At 38.5% G+C, this 21363-nt stretch overlaps 2 protein-coding genes across 7 annotated transcripts; both read right to left on the bottom strand.

Moving 5' to 3' along the window:
- Nucleotides 1–832: 832 nt before the first annotated feature.
- On the bottom strand, nucleotides 833–17745 carry ATXN3 (ataxin 3). Of its 3 annotated transcripts, none has more exons than XM_053946526.1 (11): nucleotides 17610–17745; nucleotides 14009–14173; nucleotides 13439–13483; nucleotides 12051–12136; nucleotides 11528–11594; nucleotides 9071–9158; nucleotides 8689–8821; nucleotides 8062–8237; nucleotides 7530–7653; nucleotides 6646–6734; nucleotides 833–6078 (listed from the first exon to the last, which is right to left on the bottom strand). In XM_053946526.1, the coding sequence occupies exons 1-11, from the start codon at nucleotides 17631–17633 to the stop codon at nucleotides 5984–5986; spliced, it is 1092 nt and encodes a 363-aa protein (XP_053802501.1). In that variant the 5' UTR covers nucleotides 17634–17745; the 3' UTR covers nucleotides 833–5983. The 3 variants fall into 3 exon arrangements, with proteins under 3 accessions (XP_053802501.1, XP_053802502.1, XP_053802503.1); XM_053946527.1 differs by lacking the exon at nucleotides 17610–17745 and adding an exon at nucleotides 16353–16471; XM_053946528.1 differs by lacking the exon at nucleotides 7530–7653 and having other exon boundaries at nucleotides 5964–6078.
- A 655-nt stretch (nucleotides 17746–18400) lies between these two features.
- NDUFB1 (NADH:ubiquinone oxidoreductase subunit B1) lies at nucleotides 18401–21337 on the bottom strand. 4 transcript variants are annotated; one of them, XM_053945433.1, is made up of 4 exons: nucleotides 21258–21335; nucleotides 20180–20233; nucleotides 19869–20013; nucleotides 18401–18717 (listed from the first exon to the last, which is right to left on the bottom strand). In XM_053945433.1, the coding sequence occupies exons 3-4, from the start codon at nucleotides 20006–20008 to the stop codon at nucleotides 18681–18683; spliced, it is 177 nt and encodes a 58-aa protein (XP_053801408.1). In that variant the 5' UTR covers nucleotides 20009–20013; nucleotides 20180–20233; nucleotides 21258–21335; the 3' UTR covers nucleotides 18401–18680. The 4 variants fall into 4 exon arrangements, with proteins under 4 accessions (XP_053801408.1, XP_053801410.1, XP_053801407.1 ...); XM_053945435.1 differs by having other exon boundaries at nucleotides 19869–20010; XM_053945432.1 differs by lacking the exon at nucleotides 20180–20233 and having other exon boundaries at nucleotides 21258–21337.
- Between the last annotated feature and the right edge of the window lie 26 nt (nucleotides 21338–21363).

Here is a 21363-nt window from a genome sequence, read left to right as displayed (position 1 = left end):
GGAAGTACTAGTGGTGTGATATAGCATGGAATGTAGACATGTACCTTTATCAGTTTTATTAATTTGCACTATTGGGTTTAATGGAGATGAAAAGTTTACAATACTCTAAAGACCCCTTGTCATTGGTTTAACAAAACCCGTGTGGGTCCTTATGACAGTAAGATGTGTCATTTAGTGTTTGGCTAAATAGTTTTTATGGGAAATTCTCTTAGCATTTTTTCAACTAAGATCATGGATGTCCTGCAGACACTTAAAATATTTAGGGATGATAAAAATGTGTTCTATGATAGTTAATTTTATAATGCCAAGTAAGGCATGTAGTCAATAAAGTAGCACAGAAGACTTTTTGTACCACTCTTTTTAATTATTAGTCTTGCAAAACTAGAAACTATTTAGCATTGCAAGTAATTTTTTTAGCTCAATGACTTCATCAACTGTTAGCAAGGGCATACAGAAATCATCCAGTATACTGTTTTGATGAACTACAAGAGCAATGCATTGTGTCACAAAAAGAATGAGTATTCTCGCAGCAAAGCAGGAAATTGTAGCTTTAAAAATTAGAAAGTATACAGTTTTTAAAGATGTAACATAACTATAATTGGCACCAACTTCCTTCCTTAACAGGAGTGTCTTTACACAACTTCTGGAGTATCAACAGATGCAAAGACTCAGAGATAATGAAATGTCAGCAACAGAAAACTATCCCACTGCTCTGTCCAAATACCTCTGGTGCAAAGCCCACTGATACCAGGGATGAGATTTCAATGTTTGATGATTCCATGCCCAATCCACAAGTAAGAGAAAGCACATATGCAAATACTTAAGAGAGAAACATTAGAAGCTATAATCATATTTATTTAAAAAAGTGATATCAAATACAACCATATATATTCATGCCTATTTGGAGAGCATTTTCAAAATATCGAACAGTGCTGCCATTTTCCAGTCAAAACAATGACAAAGCATTTCAGCTTTCCCTTTTAAAATCTTTTCAGTATTCTATGCTTTATATACACAAAATAGGCAAAAATTATACAGAAATCCAGAGCCAAAGATGTGATATGAAAACAGTCTTGACAAAAAAAAAATCTTACTGAAAATGATTTGTAAAATACACAACTATTAGGTAAGAGATGAAAAATTATTCTGTTACAAAATCCTAACTCTACGGTGATTTGTACACAGGGGGTTTCATGTAGCAAAAAGTAAAATTTTATCAAATCTTACATGCTTTAAAGACAAGATAAAGGTTTTTAATCTTCTTTTGTTTTCATTTTGCTTTTGCACTGTGGCATTTAAGTATTCCATCCCTTTCTTCCCTCCTGAAGTTCCCTCTTGAATTCACACAGTGGCTGTACTGAGGATGGGGGGCGATTAAAAGAAAGGCGTAGTTATAATTATTTTTTTAACAAAGAAAATAATATGTAAGTATTTTGATTTGGTGAAAGCAGTTGAAAAGTCACATGTACTAACTGAAGAACTGTAACTGGGGAAGAAAGTGACTATGGCAGGTTAAATACTCCAGCATTCCCTCCATCTTTGAAATGCAACTAAGGCAAAATGTGTGTATGAGGATTAAAAAAATTTATTGCAGAAGAGCTCATGCTTTTAAGATGAAAACCTGGATACATGATAAAGCTACCAATTCTAAACTGAAGAAGTAGAATTTGGACCCAGCCAGTTTGAATGTATTAAGTATTGTTCTCACTTGAACAAGTGATTGTGTATATGGAATAGGTATGAATTTATTACATGTTGGACATATATTCCTTTTTTTTTTTTTTTTTTACTGTAATGATTTGTGAATAATTATCAAGAGTTTCCAGGACTTAAGTTTGTTCTATGCAAGACAGTAATGGCTTAACAAGCAAGCAGCATCATTTTCTATCTAAGGCCTTAAAAAAAGTTTCCACATAAGTTATTGTCTTCCTTGGATTCTTATTTCAATTCCTTTAAAAGTGAAGTGCTAGTAATGTGAATTGCAAAACAATACTTCTTTGTAAGTCTGAGTTCTAATTCTCTGATCCTATTCCCCCTATACTGAATTGTTCTGTATAAAGGCCACCATTTTTATGTTTTCATTATTATTTGAACCAGTAATTCATACTAGAAAATTTCACATTTTAGAACTGTAACATGTTAATTTTTAAGCCAGTCTTTTGTAATAAGACAAAACAGCTTGCAAATGATAATATTTGTTTACTAGACACCTGCAGAAGCCATTTTAACCCCCCCATCATTCTGTAAGTTTGTAATAGAAGCAATAGTCCAACATAAAAACACATCATAGATTTAAATTTGTATTGGTTATTTTCAAGCAGTCTGCAAAGTAATAAAGTATGATAAGTCAGAAGAGTACCTTAGCTGAAAACTACACTTAAATTTGCTGCAGTTCTTTGAAGGGCACAGGAAGCCCAAATGTTAAAGCAAGCCAGTATCATATCATATTAGTTTCAGGTCTAGATAAATGTAAGCATTTAAACAGCTCATATTTGTACTTGCTGTGCCTAACAAGAATTGCATGCCAGCATGACTGCTTGTTCCTCCTGCCTTCAGTGTAAGACCATGAAAGCAGCTTGTAGAATTACACTTAGAGAAGTAATAACGGAAGATATTTATTGTATCACTCACTCCCCTGCCCCTTTTATTTCTACTGGCACAAAACCATAACATGGAACATTCACTGGAAAACAGTAACATCTGTTGAATGAATGAAGTCTGAAATTTCATCAAATATAATTCTACTATTTAAAAAAAAAACCCAACAAAATACCAAAAAACAATGTCTGCTCCCTTACAATGGACTTTGGCCTAAAGCTGTAACATGGGAATAAACCCAAGCCTTCAGCTTGACAGGGTAGGTAACACTGGAAGTACGCTCTAAATTAGTAAATTAGAAGCATAGTTAAGTCACACTGATAACTGTTTATCATTGAAAGAATGAACACCAAAAAATGACAGCAGTGTTTTATTGACAGCTTCTTGGCAGGTCCAGACATTTTGAACTTGAGACCTGGATTATAAAATATATACTGTCAGCAATTAGTATGAGTTTTTTCCTTGGGTACAGTTCAAAGAGAGACCCTGTCACTCCCTACAAGTCCTGAAAGGAGGTTGTAGCGTGGTGGGTGTCAGCCTCATCTCCCAGGTAACAAGTGACAAGATGAGAGGAAATGGCCTCAGTTTGTACCAGAGGAGGTTCAGGTTGGGTATCGGGAAGTATTTCTTCCCTGAAAAGGTTGTCCACCATTGGAACAGGCTGCCCAGGCAAGTGGTTGAGTCCCCTCCCTGAAGCTATTTAAAAGAGGTGTAGCTGTGGTGCTTAGGAACATTACAGTTAGTGGTGGACTGGGCTGGATTAATGGTTGGTTTCTTGCACGTCTTTTCCAGTGACAGAATTAAGTCAATTAACAGATGTAGCTTAAATTGCTCTCTCTTAACTCTTGTCTAGATAGATATGCCTACATCATTCAACTTGACATTTCGCTAAAAATCAAACTGGTATTTGCTGAGTGACAGCATTTCTCCATAGAAAGGGAAGCAGTTGGCCCTGTGATCACTGACTCAGCTGTGCCTTTCAGGCACTGACATTTCCTATTTCTTCTATATTAAAATACTGAGGCGATTAAGTGACTTATGATGTGACATGAAAGTTCAAAGGCAAACCTCCATGATTTAGTGATTATAAAATCATGTAGTTGGCCTGGGTTACAGTCAGTGAGATTTAAGGGGCTGAGTTTTTTTGTTTTTTTTAATATGGGGCTGCTAGAGCTAGAAATAATATTTTTGTTATGTTCTTATAATAGAGGATAAAAGGTCTGAGTTCCAAGTGCTGGCATCAGCTTGCCAGTCTACACCTATTTATAAAAATGAGTCTTATTTCAGAATTAGTTTATGGCACAACCAAGAAAGGAAAATTAAGCTGTGGTTAATTGACAGATGAGAAAAAAACCCCAGTGCTTTAGACACCTTTCTTGCTTTCAGTTTCATAGAAATTTCAAACTGAAAGCAGAAAATCACACCCTGAAAAATACAGCATTTCAAAATGGCATATGCATACATGGACTTTTAAAGTAATTGTTTAGCTATATTAATTTGAGACATTACAAATAATTATAATGTGGATGACAGGATTATTTTAAAAATACAAAAATCAGTTTTTAAAAAGTAGTGCTGTTTCATGTCAAAATCCATATTGCGTAACATATACCAGTGGTTCTAGTGACATTGGTGAAAATCCACCACATAGATAAGAAAAACAGAATTTAGCCCAATTATGTATACTATAATAATATCCCAAGCTATCAGGAAACCATTGCTGTAAACAAATCTTTACTGAGAGGTAAGAGCCCTTTCATGTACAGTACTACTTGATGCTGAATGTGTATTTCCATCTAGCTACCATTCATTTCCTACTAATTTTAATTAAATGTTACTATTGTGCAAAGATGTAACTTTAGAATACTTTGATAAAGAAATTTGGGGTTATCTTTGAAAGATTCTTAGAATGCCTGTGCTCATTGTTAATGCTTTAACTGGACTACAGCTTATATACTCTATCTACAACATATTTCCATAGAATTTATATGTAAACAGAATTTGTATTTCAAGCACCATTTAGGAAAATGAAACATCTCTACTTTGTTGCACTGAAGATCAAGGTCAGGTTTGGTCACCCTGTTACACATTCATCCTGGACATCAAAGCAAATGTCTTACAACCAATCGCCTAAGCTATCTCACATACTTTGCTTCCCAATTTTTCTCAGGATCAGAAACAACGTAATAAAAAAGTGTAAGGTGCGTGAATAAAGGCCATTCCTGAAAAAACTGCAACATTCTGACAGACACTCATAGAAAGCATTTCAGAAAGAACATCCACACAGGCATAAATATTCATTCTTAAAAGAGCTACTTGCACAGGGGTCATTTCAGATTGCAGGAGTGCATTTTATGCATGTGGCACTGACTTTATGGCACCTAAATCCCCTCCTACTTTCTCCTAGACTCAGTTACAGCTGTTTCATACTGAAAGGCCAGAATGAAGGGTTGAGCTTGAAGAGGAAAATTCTCTGGAAGAGGTAGAAAAGAAAACCTATTCAACCCAATTAAGTATATGCTGCTTTTGTAGTAAAAAGAAAGTGGCTTTAACAAGAAAGAACACAAGAAAACAATAATTAAAAACAAACAAGAACAACAAAACCCCAAGCTAAATAAGGCAAGTTATCTGCTAAAAGACAGTATGTTAAACATGGATCTAAAATTTTACAACTGGAATTGAAAGTAAAACCAAAAATTGTTAGAAAACATTAGTCAGAAATCACTGAAAGACTAAGGAGTAACATTATAGTCAACAATACAATTTTGTCTTGAAAAGTATGAAATTTATGGGTTCTTGTTTCTCCTGCAGAATGGATCATTTAAAAAGTGGACAGCAGGATCAAAAAGTTGACGTTAAGTCATTCATAATAAACAATCACAAAATAAATTATTTAAGATTAATGGAATTTAATTACTCTCCCCATTTTAGAGTGATCTATTAAAAATAATTTATAAGCATAACTTATTACTTGTATCTGTTTTTCCATTAGTACTGAAGAAAATAATTTGATGCTGTTTTCAGCAGCATTTGTATCTTCTACAGAATTCTTCAAAACAATTTAAACTTGCTTTTTTAATGCAAGCTTTAAAAGCTTTACTTTTTTAAGTTACAGCTGGTACTCTTGTCTAACTGTGTGTGAATGGTGCCAGTAATTTTAACACCACTACTCTTGTGAGCAGATGTTCTGTAGTAGGAGTGCTACAGTTCTCTAAATTAGTGCAATCTTTTTGGTATTTGCAGATCCTCTCTAAACTGACCTCCAGCAGCCCCCCTTTCATTCCTGCTTCCAGAATGCTGAAATGAACCCTGCTTGTGCAACATCCACACAGTAGAATTCTAATGGAGACTTAGCATTTTGACAATGAGAGGGAAAAAAATGATGTTATTTCTCCTCTTCTGAATTCAAGTGGTTTCTGACAGACTCCAGAGACATATTCATGGCTGCTTGAAGCATGTCTTCTTCACTCATATCACCTCCTAAAGACAATACATGCATATCAGCTTGTAATAAATTCACAGCTTGTAATAAATTCACAGTTCTTAATTATAGTTAAATGCATTTGTTGCTCCTTTTGTCCACACCCACCTTTTCCTGCCCTGCTGACAAAACTGGTTTTGTTTTTAAAATCACTGAATATTTTGCAACTAGTTTTTCACCAACGGCAGTCAGTTTCTAACAATACACACCAATTTTGGATCACCAATACCTGACAATGGTAAGGCCTACACATGTTCTTCTGAAAACTGGTTTGAGTAATTTTGTCAGATACTATTCCAAGTTGTCATATAACTTTAAAAGTAATTTAGAAAACAAACAGTTGGGGTAATAGCCATGCTCTTCACTTTGAAATAGGATATTGACATTCAAAGGGAAAGAGGCTTTTCAGGAAAGTGATCCTTTCCTTCACTGCCAATACAGAAATGGCTGTAACGCACAATTGGAATGGCTGAAGTGACAAAGTAGGCAGACAAGGAAAATTAACAAACAACACAAAGGTGAAAAAGACACATTTCAGTGCTGGATGTAAGGTTAAAAAACAATACCTGAGCCAGGTTCTGGAGCGCTTGAACTAAGAGTTGCTTTGTCCTGTAGGTTTGGAGTCTGGTCTTGCTGCTGTAGCTGTTGTTGCTGTCTGAAAGTGTCATAAATTTGTAAGAGAATAAGATTAATACCAGCATGAGACATGAGTCAAGTTCATTTCATTGTAAGGAAGGCCAGGAATCAGAAGTAGAAGCTGTTTGGTACAATAACACCCCTGTGCCCAAAATCTCTTTCATCATTTCACCCTGCTAACCTTCAGATACCTATCTTCCCAGTATTATACTCCAAGCCACAAGACTATTTTCCCAGGATTCGGAAGCTCTGCATTCTTATCCTATCATGTGGAGTCTAACTCTTCCCATCCCTAGCATTTCTCCTTGGTCTTTATTTCCTCTATTACTATAAGACACAGATAAGGAAAAGCTTCAATAACTCAACTATCTATTAAGAAGGTATACTAGAACAGTAACATAAAATATGTACAATGCTTTTATATGATGCACATGAGAAGCATCATTACCCAAAGCAAAGTCTTAGAGAAATAATACTTTTTGTTGGGAAGGTAGTTGCAGAAATTTACAGGATTTCATTTAAAATACTTCTATAATGTATGTTTTCTTTCTTCACAAGACTTGCAGCAGTAGCAAGACTTATTAATAAGTCATAATAATAATAAGAATAAGATAATAAGACATTATTATCAAACACCCTCTTACTAGAGGTTTCTCTGTAGGAACCACCTGAGAATAGTAAAATTCAGGTACTGTTAGGAACACATATGAAGAAGGAAAGTTGAGCTGGACCTCAGTAAGAAACCCATCCACACCCCAAAAGCACTGAAAAAGTACATGTACTTCCACATGCAGTTTTCTATCAGCTACTTTACTTTTCAAAATATGCTTGTCTTCTCCTTCGCAGTTCTTCTGAAGAAAGGGAGTCTGTCTGACTGCTGTGAGACGACTGAGGCACGTTCTGTGGTAATGAGCCTGAGAGCTCACTTTGACGGCTACCTAAAAGCAGAACATGCCATATCCTACTAATTATAGTAAAATGAAGTTAGTAAATAAAATATAACTTAAAAAATGTCCTCAAACTTGAGAAGAAGAAAGACTTTTTTGAGAACTAAGCACCTAGAAGAACTTTGCTTGATAATTTCTCTTTTCCTCACCTTAGAACTGTTTCCCTTTCCTCCTGCTACCCTTTGCCAATTTGTTCTTCCTTCCTAATAATCAATGATGACATGCAAGTTACAACTTTTCAAAAAGCAGGAAGGAGATAGTTATGGGCAATCCTGGATTGTCTTTCCATGCCTCAAACCAGTCTTTCCACAGATATTGACACATGCTGGAAAAAGTGCCTGACAAACTGACTCCAGGAGCTGCTTAAAGCACTACAAGAAATTTAGACGAGCACTGCACCTTGTATGCTGAGCTGAATGGCTCTGCGAAGATCAGCTTCTTCATCCTCCATATCAATTTCCTGCCTACTTAGAGCCAGGGCTCTCTGAAAATTTTCTTCATCTTCATCTAACATGCCTGTTCCATCAAAAGGATGGTTAACTTCTATTGCTTGGTCCACATCACTTCTGGGTAGCCTGTGAAATTCACACATTCATAGCAAAATTCAGACAGAAATTATATTAGATTTTATCATGAGGTTTAAATTAGTACGTTCTGCCAGTTTAACTCTAGGTTTAACTTTGGGAAGAACAAGGATGTTTTCTCGTTCTTTTCTTCTTATGACAGAATGCACAAACCAGTCTTCATTATAAAAGAATTACTATTAACCATAGTTTATAAGATTTGCTAAACAATTTTCCTCCCTAAGTCAAAAATCTGCACTATAATATGCTTATGCACATGGAAAGACTCAATCCCTATCAAGGCAGCTTTTGCCCACTTAAAAATACACCATTTGTTGTCCATCAATTTGCTTTTCCTCTGTGCAACAGCAGTAAACATTGGACTAAAGGTATTTCTTATTACTTCCAAATTACAAACCAATCATACTGAACATTATTAAAATAAAATCTTTATTTACCTTACCTCTGATCTCTTGACTGTGCTGCCTCTTCTCCAATCAGTTTTGGTCGCTGCATTTGCTGTACCCGAATCATCTGCAGCAGCTGATCAGCCTCACAGTCTGGCAGATCACCTTTTACTACAAATATGGAATAACCTGAGAAAAAGAAATTGTAAGTCTACAGCATTAAAGTGCAGATATAAACACTCTAAAATGCACACTACATGGAATTCAGTCACGTGCAATTTAAGATGTAAGACTCTACCTTTCATTATAAGGACGTGGGTTATTTCACTATTTCAATCATAAAACTAAGGGTAGTTAACTGAATATGTAAGTTCTAAGAAATAATGATTATTACCTACTTTTAATTTATGAGATTTAACATCTGCAAGTTACTATTACCTTCCTGTTGTAATTGAGCCAAGAAAAGTGCAAGATATGTATCTGATATTAGTTCTGGACCCATCAAGAGAGAGTTCAAGTTAAACCACTGTAATTAAGAAAAAAAAAAGGTTGAGAGAACAAATTAGCATTAAGATTACTCGGTAAATCATTCCTGTACATTGTGGTAATTTTTTATTATGGAATATCCGAATAAATCTAATAAAATAAATGATCAAATAAAAGTCTTTTGAAGTATAATACCTATACTGCTAAATGTTATCCCTCAACTACTCTAACAGGACATCTGAAATGTGGAAATTACTGCATGTTCTGTACCATTACTGAATACTGGCAGCAGGGAAACACATTAAAACAGATAATCTTTAACCATTGCATTTTGATTTGTTTCAGACATCATTCTAAAATTATGCTTAATCCTAGTTTTAAACCTGAGACTAATGCAGTAAGAAACCCTTCATCAGTTAATGCTGTATGTTAAGAAATTAACAGATACTAAAAACAGACATTCAATTATTTCCACTAAATACTTTAATGGAACATTATACCTTTAATAGCTGGTGATGCTGAAAACTAGTGTTTACCCTTCTCTCAGATAATTTTTAAACTTAAAAATTAAAAAAAAAGTACTCAAATTTAGTACGCTGAGAGTACAGCACTATATTACAACAGGGGACACTTCATTTGAACATACACAACTCATTTCTAGTTACCCAAAGACCATAACTAGCAATTTATAATACTTCTAAACAGAAACAGTATTATACTTACATAAAACTTCTAGAGAGAAAATATATTCAATGTGAAACAAAATATTCTACCTTTAAACCCCCACATATTTTAATGAAGCTAAAGAACTTTTTTTAGACCTACTCATTCAGTATTATCCAGTTTTAATCAGAAAGCACCATCTGAGTTAGAGAAAAGAGATTTTTATCTCCATTCTCACAGAAATGCACTGATCTATCCAAACTGCCATATATGCACCCACACAATTGCAGCCAGGCCCATACAATAATATAAGTGACTATCTACCACCCTGTCATGCAATCACTTCATTTGCCAAAAACATGGCAAATGTTTACCACTAGAAAAGAAGACCAACAGTGTAGAAGAATAGGGGAATAAAAAGTTCTGTAAAAAATTTGATGGACAGACTATAGCAACTTTTGAAAGGTATTATGGAGCAGAAAATTTTGTTAAACTAATTTTGCTTTAACTAAAACAGAGAAGCAACCTATTTTGTCAAATGTTCTCATTACCCTCGAGATAACAGACACCTCGTACTGCCTTCATGTGGTTACAAGCCACAGGTAAAAGAGGAAAAAGGCATTCCTTCTTTGGCTGAGGATGTCTTGGGTTAGAACGCTCTCTCATAAAATTCCACCCAACTTGGATGCATTGTATAATAAGCACAATTTTAAGACAACATCCAGCCTTTTTGATAACAATTAAACAAAAAAATGCCTGTAAACATTAGCCATACTTTTAAACTAAAGCAGAACAATAGAGTTTAGTTTTCTCATTCACAGGTGATTTTTCTTTATTTTTTTTAATCTGGATGACAACATAAGTAGCCAGAACTTGCAAAAAAGAACCAAATGGGCAAACAGACTCCTGTCCCACTATTACAGACTCTAAAAGCTGTTTTCCATGAATGTTTTCTATGAAAAAAGTCCTGAAAAAAACAAACACCAAATCAGCTCATATATAAAAGCTCATAAACTTTTATTCAACATGAGCTGCAAGTATGATCCAGGAAAATGATTGGCTGCTGAAATAAAACACTGAATTGGTGTTGTAAGGGACATGGATATGAAGTGAGTTGGTACATATGTACCATATACTAATATGACCATCCCTTACTTTTAATAATTATTTCCTGCTTAGAATACAATTGTTTCAGAGTTTTCTATAATAGTATAAAGTTGAGATACTACTTCCCCAAACTTTATTCTAATGGATACTCTTTTGAGTATCCATTATTATCCATCAAAACCTTGAACTTTTCCTTATATCTACTGCCCGTTTAAATAAACAGAATTATTTTACAATGCCAATATCTTACTGTATTAAAATAAGTTCGAATTCTATAGGGATCCTAATCTTTGTTCAGGATCCCCTATTCCCCTGACTCCCTACTACAACTTTTCTTCAGTATTTCATGCAGGAAAAAAAAAATAGCTTAAGAAGTTACATAAGACACTACCAGAGCTGCAGCTCCCTAAAGGACAGATTCACTAGAGAATTGATCCTACAGTCTTTTCCCAGGCTAGCATTTACAACGACCTGCCTGGCATTTTTGTGATAAAACAAACATTTACCTTTTTTTAAATATGGGATACTATTAAACCAAACTGCAGCAAAAGCTTGCAAAAGGGAAGCACAATCTACTTGCAATCACTTTCCCACACCCATTTCTGAAGTCAATTTTAAAATAAAAAAAGACAGTGTCACCTGTTTTCCTAACTTTCGAACTGTAAACCAGTGTTCCTTATAATTACAAATAAATGATTTTTCATTTCTGTAAAAAGAAAAAAAAGATATAAATAAAATTAAATACTCTAAAATCAGAGTACATAATAATGTTTAAGATCTTTGCTATCATTAATTTGAACTTAATATAATAAAGTTTCAGTAATACAACCATTGATGTTACATTACAGAATACTCATACTGCTTTTATTACATTCAGGAGGTTGTCAATATCACTGAAATTTCCATATTACTGTGATGCCACAGATACTAAAATACCATGAAGGCACAGAGGACAGATGTTCTCATGCACCCCCAAAAAGAAAAAAAAGAAAAAAAGAAAAAGAAAAAAAAAAAAAAAAAAAGAAAAAAAATCAAGGCCAGGGGGTAATACAAACATCAAAATGCAACAGAGCATAAAACAGCAAATTAAAAGAAAGATTTAAAACACAGATTAATAGTATTTTTACAGTAAAATAAAAGCAAGGTGCTAGAAGAGTCTTACATAGGATCGATCCCAAGTCTCTGGTACTCTGGGCTGTTGAAGAGGATTAGTTCTAAACCCCACACTTTCAAGGCATTGCTTATAACCTGTCAAAAAAGAACACTTTTCATGAGTCACACTAGTTCAAATCTAAATTCAAGCAATGCAACCATCTTAGCTATGCTAAACAATTATACTGTTTTCATAAAACTTACATTTCAAAACATTGCCAGGAAACCTAGGAATCATGTTACTCAAAATCATGTTACACAAAATGCAGCTGTCATGAATCCACATGCAAGCATAACACTCATATCTTATCTAAGGAGAAGTAACAAAATTAGGATTTAACAGACTGTGTTAATGAGCATACTCCTCCAAACAAAGCTGTCATTTCACCTTTCACAGACACTTTGCAAGCTGCCCTCTCTCTACTTACAATGCACTGCTCTGCCCTTACTTCCCCCTCCCCTCCCCAGTAGAATCTCAGTCTTTCTTCACAGTAACTTTTGGAATTTTGTACCACTGGATTCACAGGATCAGTCAGTTTATTGATCCGAGCACCAACTCTTTTACAATAACTCTTTAAAGCTACACGAAATAATGCTGTAAGAACTTTTAAGTTAACAATTCAAGTTCCTTTCAGCAAGCCAACTGTGCCTCAAATGATAAAGCAATGATAGGACAAAACAGCAAAACAAGGAAGCATTTTTTCAGCTACTGAAGCAGCCCAAAGACAGCAGGAAAGCAAAACTGTTAATGGTTTCTTGCTAAAAAGAAAAACAGCCCATTCGGCCATAAGGAAGAGAGGCTCTTGAGGGAGTCTGGAGCATTGACAAGTAACACTGAAAGCTTGGGAGACAGCCAAAGATGCCTAGAGCTCTAATCTAGACAAAAGCCCCAATTTGGTGTTCAAAACTTTTTTTGCTGTTGGACTGGTTTAAGTATTTATTATTGATTACTTTTCCCCTATGGCCTTTTTAAACCCAAAAACACCCAAGAAAAATATGCACATCACTGATAACACTGTAACCATTGTCAAGGGCTTTCCAGTCTATAATTTGAGAAAGCAACCTGAATTCTGCTTTTTCACCTGCAGTCTGTGGAAGCCAACGTCTACACCTAAAGTGCACACAAGAAACAACTTAGAACTCAAGCTTATTGCCAGCAGGTATCATTTCACAGTTCCTCAATCCATGTTTCTCCTATGCATTTGAGGGCCCATGAACTGAAGAACTGCAAGTCACTGTTCTTAAAGAAAAACACTCTGAACATTTGGAAGTCCAGCACTTAATCCCATTAAGCCCATAAAGTGGTAACTAGATGGAAAAGCTCAATGCCATTTAAATTACATTAAAGAACATGTGTTGCATAAATAGAAAATGGTGTCAGGAGAGAACTGTGCTTACTTGAATTGAGAAGAATCCACTATCGTCCATATTTACAGAAGGCTGCTGCTCGATGTGAAGTTGGGAGAGAGAAAAGGGAAAAATGGTGTAAGCATAAAAGGTCAAAAATAATTGAGTTGTGAAAATAAATGTAATTACAGATTCTTGAAGCAATGACTTATGTCCTTGTCTGTAAGGCTGATTACAATGCCCCAAATAAGCATTTTAATTTAAAACCTCAAACCTTTAGAGATGTTCAGTGCTTAAAGGGCAGAGAGACATGGGAATTTCTGCTCCTATCTGACACTGGCTTACAAAAACAAAAGGCAAATTACTGATCCTCCTCATCATGCCTGATCTTTCTACTCATAAGATGAAGGTAATGTAGCTTTTTGTAGAATTATTGTAAAGCTGTACTAGTAACACTTGAAAATGCCACATCTAAGATGCATGAATGAAAAGGCCTATAAATTTAAAAAGCTTTAGCACTAGGAAATTAACCTTGTCTAGCTATGCGAGAATAGCAGGTCTGTGCCAGACAATACTGCATTTCAGGCACTATCAAGCAACCTCAAGTGAACATAATTTTACCTGTAAGAATGTTCTGTATTCTTCACTAGATACTCCTCCCTCTGCCATTCTCATCCTTTCTTCCTCATCCAATTGCTGTGCAATAGAGGATAACTCAACAGGACTAAAGTATTCACCTTGCAGCAAATTATTCAGACAATGTTGAGCACACAATGAGCCTTCTTGCTAATAATGGAAGAGAAAAAAAATGGAAAAAGAAAAAAGAAAATAAAACCACCCCAGGTTAATGCAAACTCTGTAAAATGACTCAACTGTTTCATTCTGGCAAGCTTCCTTCCCTCCCCACTCATGCAGAATACCATATATTCTTTCAGTGCAAGCTATAGAATACAATCCTCCCTCAACTTGACTGGAGAAAACCCAACATGCATACTACCCTCTTTCCTTAAGGGAAATAAATTTCATGTAAAAATTGGTTTTGAAAACACAATTAATATGCTAATGACCCAACAAATCACACAGAGAATGCAAAATATCAATACATGAAAATCAAACAGTTTAGCTCTCTACTTCCTAGAACAAACATTTTCTGTAACAGACACTCTCATTATTTTTCAACTTTTCTTCCCTTCCAGGTGTGGTTATTGACAATCTGCCCTCCATGTTATTGCTGAGAAAGTGATTAGGAGCTGGAAGAACAATAAATCTTCTTTTTTACATGAAATTTACATATAGGAAGTAGATAAATAAAGTCATACCACTAGTTTGAAAATCTTGAAAACAATGATGGGGAAACCAGAAAAAAATATTGAATTCAGCATATTAAACAATGGAAATATTTTTTTAATTGACAGACCATTCAAATAAAAAATATTTCAGATACTTTATTACATATCCAGCACATTACAGGTAATAGAACTATAGTGTAAGATTTTTGAAACGTTGGCACAAATTATAAAGGAGCTATTTAACAATGTCAGTCATGATTTTGTAGTACAAATTCAAAAAATCTCTGATCTGAATGAATGCATGACAGGCTCCAACGTTTTCATATATGAGATAAAATACTGTCTCATTAAAAACAAACCACAATGTAAACCAAGCAAAGCAGTTTCTCATGATAAGCAACCTTTTTCTACAAATAACTGTAACTCCATGTGCAAGACAAGTAACATCAGTTTTAAAATCCTGCTTTTCTCTTTTGTTTTAATCCGTCTTCATTTTTATTTACATTAAGAACTCTCCTATACATGCCCTTCATTAAAAACAAAACCCCTCAAGAATAAAACAGACACCCCTCCCTCAAGCCAGACCCACAGAAACTAAGAATACAAGAATATGCCTTTGAGGAATATTCTTTAAAATCCCACAAAAGCATCATACAAATCATATGTAGAACTCTCCCATGATCTTCCTTACAGCTGAAACCTCAAAAGTTCCCTTTATTCCAGAATCTTCCTATGGCTTCATCATTCAGTTGAGCAATGAGTTACTAAAGCTACACTGGCGTGAGTGCTACAGCCAGGCTGGAGTGGAATCCAGCTCATGCCCTTCCTGCAAGAAGAAACTCAAGACTAAACAGCAGCTTCTATCCCTCTGGGACCACATCCCTACTGCTGCTCATATGACCAAACTGTAACAGAATAACCTGCTCAACAATCGCAGGCTTCCCCACTAGAATAATATGAAACCGATTTAGAAACAGAGATAGTAAAATACCGCTGAAAATTAGTTGTATTACATGCTTACATACTAATTTCATTAAAAGGACCTTTCTGTATTTGCACAGCATTATCTGAAAGTAATAAACCTTAATTCTCATATGTAAAAGTTATACACTAAGTGCCAAATGCAGAAAACAGATCCTACAGTATTTAACTGACATGAAGTTCAGTTGTTTTGTGCAGAGAACACTGCTTCTTTACCATAAGCTGAAATCCCCTCACTGAAACCTCGTCTGACATAAAATGCTGCTCTGCTTTCAGTGTTTTCAATCACTTTTATCTTATAAAGGAAAGGACAAACTTCTAAGATTGGGACTCCTGAAGCCCCATACTTAAATCCTACTTTCTGCAACTGTTATTTCTCTCAAAAAATGCCACATTGCTGGTTGTTTTATTAAATTTTCTTAATAAATACCATGTTCCTCATGTCTTTTTATCAAAAGAACTGGGGTATGCAGACTCAGGAACATGCAGCACTTAAAAATATTTTGACAGCACTTGATGGGGGAAAAAATACCCCTTAAGAAAAAAAGAGTAATTCAGTTAGATTTTCCCTAAAATAATAACAGAATAAAAATGTTTGGTTCTCCAGCTTAAAACATGTTGAGGTGCAACTTTTTAACTGTGTTACTAACTTACCAGGGAGCAGGTATGTTTCACATGAGAAACTGTCAACTCACCTTCCCCAGAAGGCGGAGAAACTACAAGTTACCATCATCACCTTGTAACTCTGAATGTATTACGCCTTGTCACTTCAATTTCACAAGTTCTGTTATTAAACTATTAAACTAGAAAGCAACTCAGTAATAAAAAGTTAATTCACACTGTGATAGGCAAGGCCACGTAAGAAAAGAGCGCATTCGTTAAACTGTTTTCAAAGCCAGACTGAAGGTCACTGAAGCAGAGGCCATCACGGCTGAAATCCAGCACTCACCCTCTGAACAGCAGCTCCTCAACACCACAACACTTGCCAAATTTTGCAACCCAAACCTACTCAGAAAGAGCACTCCCCAGTTTTTATGGATTTCAGAACAGCAATTTTTTAAAGGATGGTACACACCTATCTTACTTGACTTCTTAAGGAAATCAATTCTACATAACAAAACAATGTAACAAAACTACTATTAAGATTAACACAATAAAGTTGAAGAGACATGCAAAGTGCAAGAAAAAATCCAATTATAATTTGAACAGTATTAAAATAGAAATAGGTCATATTTGGGAACCTGGAAAAAACACAGCAGTTCACAGCAGCATTTGTCCTCCAAAACAGGAAGGAAACACTGTTCGGCACACAGAAGTACATTATATGAACTGCGATTTCTCTAGCGGCTCTCCCACTCCGTGCTCATTACACAACCACAGCCAAGCCAGGCTCGGTGACGAGATGGCTCCGAGAGCACAGGGACAGCCCCGCCTGCCGCTGCTTATCCTCGTACTCATTTCCCAGCCTTGCGAGCTCTCTCTCAAGAAACAGAAGTAGCTGCAGCCTACACTTCCCCACACTTGGGGGCTGTTTCTGCAGTCCCCAGAACACAGTCCCCGTGCCAAAGCGGACGCCGAGGCACAGCCCTGACTCTCCTTTCCCTGGAGGGCTGGAAGGGCTGGCAACGTCCAGCTGGGACGGGCCATAGGCACAGGCACCGCCGCGCGAGGGCCCCGGCTTTCCCCCGAGGCAGAGAACAAGCCACTTCCAAGGCTTGGAGATGCCAGGGAAGGACAGCGCGGCCCGGCCCGAGACAGGCCGAGCGCACCCCGGGGGCTCCGGGGGCTGCCCCGTGGTCAGCGCGGGGACGGGAGGCCCAGGCACCGCCCCAGCAGAACCTCAGAGAGAGCTCGCGCGCCTCCCCCGTCTCGGCGGCCCGGACGGCCACAACCGACGGCGCTGTACCTGAGGCGGGCGGGCGGCGGGGTCCGCCCGGTCCTCCCTCACTCACCCGCTCGTGGAAGATCGACTCCATGTTTACTGTGGCAGCCGCAGCCCCCGCCCCACGTGACCGGCCCGGCCAATCGCAGCGCCCATCGCCCCCCGGCCGCGCAGAGCAGGCCCCGCTGGCTGCGCCCGCCCCGCCGGCCGCGCGGGCGTCCCCTGCCGGGGAGGAGGCCGGCGGGCTGAGGCGCCGCCGGCCGCGAGCGCCCCCGCGCGGCAGCCGTGTCCGCAGGGAGCGACACGCGCCGCCTGCTCGCTCCTCCGCCGGAGAGCCCCGCACCGGCCCGGCACCGCTTCTCCCGGCCCCGGCCCGGCACCGCTTCTCCCGGCCCCGGCCCCGGCCCCGGCCCCGGCCCCGGCCCGGCACCGCTTCTCCCGGCCCCGGCCCCGGCCCGGCGCCGCTTCTCCCGGCCCCGGCCCCGGCCCCGGCCCGGCACCGCTTCTCCCGGCCCCGGCCCCGGCCCGGCACCGCTTCTCCCGGCCCCGGCCCCGGCCCCGGCCCCGGCCCGGCGCCGTTTCTCCCCGCACCGAGAGGAGCAGGGCCCGGCCCCGCGCGCTCCGGCCTTGTGCTCACCAGCTGCCCGCCCCTTAGACCCTCCTGGTCCCCTCTCAAAGCCGCAATAACTGCTTAACCGCTATTCCAAACAAGACTACAGAGGAAATCCAGAAAGAAACTTAACGAGGTTCAGTACCTGTCAAACACATGCTGGGTTTATGGAAGTATTTCTTTAAAGGCTAGTTCATGAAATAGCTATAAATACATGGATTCCACACCATACACAGCAATAACAACATAAATGATTTTTGCATAGTTTATTCTATAATTCTTCCTCTCCTTTCCAGAGTAGGGAAGAAAATTTTCTCAATGCTTATGGACTAATGGAATTCCTGAACACATCTTAGTCATGTAATTAAATCAACTTCAAAAAATAACACCAGATATTAAACTAGCACTGATGAATTGCAGATGTCCTTTACTGTAGTATCCTCTCAAGGTAAAAATCATATTCCTGTTATTTCAACATGTGCGGTAAGACGATGAATAAAGCAAAAATGTCTTCTGTTTCATCATCAGCTTTTATCTCCAAGTTACTTCTTCACCAGGCTTCAACTCCCTGTGTAGAAAAAAAAAAACAAGAGGGAAAAGACTAAAATTAGTATCTTTATTTTTAGAATAATTATTAATAAATTTAAGTACTTATTTGTGTTAGTTTATATTCAACAATACCTTCAATTTGAGATTTATGTAAAAATTTAACTTCCCTTGCAATTGCTGTCAGTTAAAAATCTTTCCATAGTGATAAACTTCCTCCTTTCTTTCAAAAGCTTCAGTGGATTGAGTCCTCTGAATTTCCATTCATTTAAATGGAAGCACAGAATAGCTGACTTCTAAGGAGTTAATAGACTTTTAATTGGATCCAAAATGAAAAAAAATCTACTACTTTTAAATATAACAATTCATTACTTTAGTGGAAAGAGAGGTGTGACAGAAGATGTGATTTTTACAAGACACTGACATAGCAGCCCAACTTCACTAACAAATACATTAAGAAAAGTGCTAATGTATCAGTAATGTATCAGATGATGTCAAAAGCTTTTTCTACTCAAAATGAATTTAGGTGAGGCCAGAGGTGGAAAAACATATCCACTAGCAAACTGATAGTACTCCTACTATCAGTTTATGCAACATGACTTTTTTCTCTCCTCTTTTGTTAACCTGATGATCTAATACAGAATTAGAACTGACACAGGCGAGTCAATGCCTGAAGTTCTCTGATGTAAATACTCCCTGAGGAGTCAGAGCCAGAAAACCCAAACTGATCAGTGCATATAATCACATCATTCAGTGAAGATATAGCAGCATGTATGTTAATTTCCAAGAACTTGGAAATTATTTTGAAGTAACACACATTTATAAAAAGTATTTGGTTGACAAGTGCTGTGATCATTTTAAATTTAAGAGAGAAAATTAAGACTCAAGCACTGTGTTTCCTGCTGAAGTTATAGAGTGTCAAAATAATGGTTTCCATATTTCATGACCAAGAACTTTACAGTCATTAACAGTAGTTAATGATCCTTTCTTTCATGATGATAGCTCCTAAAGATTCCATTTTCAGGGGGTATTACTGACCTAAAACACTTCATGAATGCTTGATATTTTTAGGCCTTTCTTCCCTTTTTTTGGTTTTGATTAGAACTAAAAAAGAACTGAGAAGAATTCTGAAGAATTACAATATACGTATATAAGAGGCATCATAAAGCAGACCTTTTATATAATAAGCTCTTGTTTCTGAAGGCAGACAATCTTTCATCATTCCACCTGTCCAAATAGCATCCAATCACAAATCCTAAGGGAACAAGGATGTGAACCCAGTGTTCACGCACAGCTTGGGCGAAATTCACCATGACTGCTAGAAAGAAAAGCGTAACAGGTAAGAGGTACAAATACATCTGCACTTGGAAACTATTGCATGCTTGGCACCTTTACTCTCACTTATTAGGATTCCACAATTGCATAATACACATGAGGGCTATCAAACACTTCCTGGGAGACACATACTGCTCTCAAACCCATACCTGGGTTTCTCAGAAATAATCCTAACCGTTGACCCAGGGAAAAAGGATTTCATCCTAAAACAGGAGAGAAATAGAACATCTCTTTAATTTACTCATTAAAGCAACTCTACAGAAGTTTGTCGTTCTGTAAAACATTAGAAACACTTTCATAACCTAAACTTCTGTAGAAGGACACTTCATTATCTGTGTCAAGTCTCAGAGACAAGTTGTATATTTAGTGGGGAGCTGACAGATAAGAAAGGACATTTCTAAAATAAGGAAGAATATTTCTAAAATCACAGAATGACAGAATCATTGCAGTTGGAGTGGACCTCTGGAGATCATCCAGTCCAACCTCTCTGTCAAGGCAGGATCACCTGCAGCAGATGACACAGGAACAGATCCAGGTGGTTTTTGAATGTCTCCGGAGAGGGAAGACTCCACGACCTCTCTGGGAAGCTGCTCCAGTGCTCTGTAACCCTCAAATTGTAGAAGATCTTCCTCGTCTTGAGGGAGAACTTCTTGTGTTTTAGTTTATGGCCATTGCTCCTCATCGCGTCGCTGGGCACCAATGAAAAGTGTCTGGCACCCGCCAGATCTCAGATAACTTGAGATATTTACACGCATTAATGAGATTCCCCTCGCAGACGTCTCCAGACTAAAGAGGCCCAGCAAACCTTTCCAACCCAACCAAAGTCTTCCAGATTAGGGAATTACACGCGATACCAGTGAGGTCTGTCACACACAGCCGCGGGCTCGGAGCCCCGGCCGGGTCCCTGAGCAAACTCCGCCGCCGCTCCCGCCGCGGCCGCTGTGGGGCGGCTCCGCACGCACCCCCCGCGGAACCCCCGCCCCGGGCCCGGCCGCTGACTCGCGGCACGGCCCCACCACCTCCCGGCTCAGCCGCCCGCGGCCTGCCCGGCACCCCGACCGCCCTCCAGGGGCAATAGCGCCATATAGCCCCACGGCTGAGGGGCGCTTCCCCCGCCGCCGTGTCCCGGCCGAAGGGGTAGGGGACAGGGCGAGGCGCTCCCAGGGAGGTCCGGCAGCGCTTCCGCCCCCAACGCCGCTCCCGCGCCGCGCGCGACCCCGCCATTACCGCTGCTCGCGCCACCACCGGGACCCGCAGCGGCCGCGCCAAGGGCACCGGGAACGGGCGGGCCGGGCGAGACCACGGGCTGCGCGGGGGCGGGGGAGGAGCGCGC

Source organism: Vidua chalybeata, chromosome 6 (genome assembly GCF_026979565.1).
Source record: "Vidua chalybeata isolate OUT-0048 chromosome 6, bVidCha1 merged haplotype, whole genome shotgun sequence".
In the NCBI taxonomy this organism is placed as follows: Eukaryota; Metazoa; Chordata; class Aves; order Passeriformes; family Viduidae; genus Vidua; species Vidua chalybeata.
This window is presented reverse-complemented; position numbering and strand designations above follow the sequence as displayed.